The following is a 4,541-nucleotide window of genomic DNA, read 5'->3' as shown; positions in this document are numbered from 1 at the left end:
GGAAGTCTATCCATGGATGTTTGTCTTTGTCCAGGCTGTAGATAGATGGTTAGACATCTTTCCTGAGAGTAAGGCACAGGCAATAAACCTCCTAAACTAACATCATCAGTAAACTGAGGTGAAGGTGAATGTGAGAATTTATGAATATTTTGATGCAATGTTCGTTTTAGGTCATGCTTTCCTATCTCTAACTGAGGTAACACCAGAGCCTGCTTGTTTTTTCTATCTATCTGAGCAGCTAAGAATCAACAGCTTTAGGCATGTAGTAATTCTATGACCTTAGATATCAGGGAATGTCTTAAATTAAATACTTTTACTTGTGCCCTAAACACTGACCAAATAAATACCTGGCAATAAAGATAATTACAGGAAGGCAGATCTCTACATTTACATTGAAGAAAGGGACAGAGACCTGGTAGTGGGAATCAGGTTTCTTGACTGTGTGACTGTTTTCACACATATCTAGGGGATGTAATAAGTAAGCCCCAAATGTATAGGGTATATTTTGCCAAGCATATAATCAAAGAGTGCTGAAATGTGGAAGATAAATCTCAAATTTATAATAGAATGGTATGATCTACAATGAGAAATCTATAGCCAGAAACAGCCACTTTACTCACAAGGCAATAATTCCAACACACCTTGCATCTTGGCCTAATCATTCAATACAGAGTTCTTGAATCTGATGGGTTGACCTTGTAAAATGAGACTGATTAATTACTGAAAGATTCCATGGCTTATAGCACCTCCTAAAGTTGCTTTTAGTCATGGTGTTTTATCACAGCAATTGAAACTCTGAGACAGATATGTGAGCACTGCCAAATAGCTATGGAGGCTGGAATTTTTTAAAAAAATTACACAGCCCCACAAAGTCCTAAAAAGTAGTGATGTCAGAGTAAACAGACTGCTCAGAGCAACAGTTAGAGTGTGGAAAATTCTAAGACAAAACATCACATTGGGCTTAATTGTGTTATATTGACTATACTGTACCAATGAACAAATCTCTTGATTTATAAGAAATCAAAACACTAATGAAAGTATAATGCATCTCACAGAATTTACAACTTTTAAATAGCATATTTCATTTAGAGGAACATTGGGCATTCATGGAAATAAACCCAAAATGGTGGGTGAAAATGAACACCAAAAAATATGAGCATATACCATAATTTGGAATATTCCAAATTTTTCAGAGACACCCTGTATTAGAAAAAAATAATCAAATGAGATACCACAGGTCTCAGAAGCAATATATATGTTGAATGAATTGCCCAATTACTCTTAAGGAGAATATCTTTTCTTCAAAAGTAACTGCACCATTTTATTCAGCAAACTGATGGATGTTTTTCTATCTCCCAGGACCTTGATAATGGAAGAGTTTAGTGAAAGAATAGCCTCCCTTGACAAGAATTCTCAAGCACTTGCTAGGAGAATGCCTTTGGTCAACAACACCAAGTTTCACCCCTCCTTCTTTGTCCTGCTGGGGATTCCAGGTCTGGAAGTTTTTCATGTATGGATTACTTTCCCATTCTGTTTTGTGTATCTGACTTCCCTTGTGGGCAACCTCACCATTCTCTTTGTAATCAAGACTGAACAAAACCTCCACCAGCCCATGTTCTACTTTCTGGCCACATTGTCTATGATTGATCTGTGTCTATCTACATCCACCATCCCCAAAATGCTGGGCATCTTCTGGTTCAATCTCCAGGAGTTCAATTTCGGGGGCTGCCTTGCTCAGATGTTCTTTATCCACATGTTTACAGGCATGGAAACTGTTTTGCTGGTGGTGATGGCTTACGACCGCTTTGTTGCCATCTGCAACCCTCTCCAGTACACCATGATTCTCACCAATAAAACCATCAGCCTTCTCCTCTCAGTTGTTATTGGAAGAAACTTAATTCTTGTGACTCCGTTTGTGTTTCTCATTCTGAGACTGCCCTTTTGCAGGCACCACGTCATGCCTCACACATACTGTGAACACATGGGTCTTGCCCGATTAGCCTGTGCACCCATCAAGATTAACATCATCTACGGACTTGTGGTGATTTCCCATATCCTTGTGGACATGATCCTGATCGCCTGCTCCTATGTGCTCATCCTTCGAGCAGTTTTCCAAATTTCCTCTCAAGACGCCCGATTGAAGGCTCTCAACACTTGTGGTTCCCACGTGTGTGTCATGCTGTGTTTCTACACACTGGCCTTGTTTTCTTTTCTGACACACCGCTTTGGCCAAAACATTCCCCACTACATACATATTCTTTTAGCTAACCTATATGTAATTGTTCCACCTGCTCTTAACCCTGTCATTTATGGAGTCAGGACTAAGCAGATCCGAGAGAAAATAATAAAAATATTTGTACAGAAAGACTAAGGATATGTAAAACTTGGGTAAATATACCCACATAGGGCTCAAAGTATAATAATCTGAGTTCTCTTTAAGCCTTTATAATTTTAGATGTGATTGCCATGCCTTGCATTTTGGTTAAAAATGCTTTAGTGTTGGTAACTAAGAAAAACAATTCTGTCCAGTCTTCCCACCTCCCTCCACATATCTGGACAAAGTTTAGAAAGTCATGAAGATAACACAGGAGGTGACAATGGCCTTGAAATAGAATCACCTGCAAGACTGGTAAGTCTTTTCTGACCACACTCTTCTCTTTAGGTAGATTTGAATGCTGAAGGACATTGTGACCTAACAATGTGTTATAGATGCAGGGTTTAGTTCTTGGCTTACTACTTCATGGTGCTTGAACTAAGTCACACCACTCTATTCTTTACAATCAGCCTAGGCTTTCCCTTCACCTCGAACATTATTCACTTGATAGACTCTACTATACGAACATTAAAGAAATGTGATATTCTTTTCCAATTTGATACAAGTCATTGTAGATGTGAATATGTGTCTTCTGTCTAAATACAATCTGATTCTACATATCATTTTCTTTTGTGTAATTAGGATTTTGTAAAATTCAGAATAGGAAATAAGGTCAATTCTATGGCACAAGTCAAAAAAATAAACTCAACAAAATTTCTTAATGCTATGACTTTTAATGTTTGTTCATATTGTCAAATTTCCAATATGAGTGAAGAATGAAGTTTTGTTTAAAATAGATCAAAAGGCCAATGAAGTGAATTCTTGCTGAAAAAAATTAGATGTGCCCTGCATGTCTTATGTTCCAGAAATGTTGTTTGGGTCTACATGTAAATACAAAATTTCTCAAATTATTAGATGATTCAAAAATATGGGTAGATAAGGCCAACAAGACATTAAAGGAAAATCATCTTCATCTCTGTGAACCTGGGAAAATTTGGTTCTGAGTGAAACCAGCTTAGCTTCACTCCTGACTGGTGGAGCAACCTACAGAATTCCCTGGTTTGTGTGCATGAATCATGTTTGAGTTTTACTGCCTTTGCCTCATGCACCTGTAAGTTATTTACTACAGATTTCTGTTGGAAAATGTAGTCTATCTACCTTAGTCTTATAAATAAAATAGCTGATGTGTAAATCAACAGACACTTTGTTGTGTTCACAAAGTGTACAAATGGACTCATCTAGAGCATCATTTTCATATAGCAAGATAAGGCAGAACTCAGGCAGATTATCAGAAACAATCAACGTGCATAGTGTGAAGCTCAGAAAAACAAGTACTAATTATTTTGTCATGTGTGAAATATGGGGATGGTCATCACTGAAGATGGAAAGGTGGAGAAGACAAGAGGAACTATATTAAAAAAATGGAGGGGTGTTAGCAATGTGTTATATGCATTTATAAAATAAAACCTGCTACAATGTCCAATTATCATACTCTAGTCAAAACTGACAATAAGCACTTTACCTCTATGATTTTACCATTTGCTATTGAACTGTGTTTGCCATTTATAAAACCTCACCAACTTTCTGACCTATACTTTTCATTCTAAAGCAAATTAGGGATCTCTGAACCCATGTTTTTAACCTTGCAGCTACATAAATAAATATATATCTAAATACATTGTAATATTGGAGTTAGTGTGATAGCCTGAGGATCTTTTGCTATTTCTACAAAAATGTATTTGATTTGACCATTAAGTATCCATACAGTTATAACTGCAAGCAGGTTTTTGTTGATTTGACTTATATTTATCAAGAATCAAACTATTATATTGTCTAACCTATAACATGAACTCCAAAAAAATAAAAAAAAAACATTGCATCTAGGACCTTTGCTTTGGCATATGCATACTACTAGCATCTACTGATTAAAAAAAATACATGTTGAGCAAATGAACTAGTGAGCTTTTCATAGGCTACCTACCAAGTGAGAAATGTAATTGTAGGTTCTTTTCTACTCAACTACTTATTTAGCTATTGAACATGTCCTATTCACCCTTTCCCCTTATATTCCTCTCTATCTTCATTATGACCATCCCCCATAGTTCACATGTGAGAAAATACTTAGGGCTTGTCTTTCTGAGCTTCACATGACAAAAGTTAATTATTTTTAGGAAAGACAATCTGTCTATATCAAATAATAACTTACTATCCTCATTGCTTATTTGCC

General features: G+C 36.5%; 1 protein-coding gene across 1 annotated transcript; it reads left to right on the top strand.

Annotated features, from left to right (window-relative positions):
• Positions 1 to 1,426: 1,426 nt before the first annotated feature.
• On the top strand, positions 1,427 to 2,371 carry LOC121457851 (olfactory receptor 52E4-like). Its single transcript, XM_041666892.1, has one exon. It carries the CDS (start codon positions 1,433 to 1,435, stop codon positions 2,369 to 2,371), a length of 939 nt encoding a protein of 312 aa, XP_041522826.1. The 5' UTR covers positions 1,427 to 1,432.
• Positions 2,372 to 4,541: the final 2,170 nt, after the last annotated feature.

This window comes from Microtus oregoni, unplaced genomic scaffold (genome assembly GCF_018167655.1).
Source record: "Microtus oregoni isolate MIOR12 unplaced genomic scaffold, Mior012 000016F_ref0000370, whole genome shotgun sequence".
NCBI lineage: Eukaryota > Metazoa > Chordata > Mammalia > Rodentia > Cricetidae > Microtus > Microtus oregoni.
This window is presented reverse-complemented; position numbering and strand designations above follow the sequence as displayed.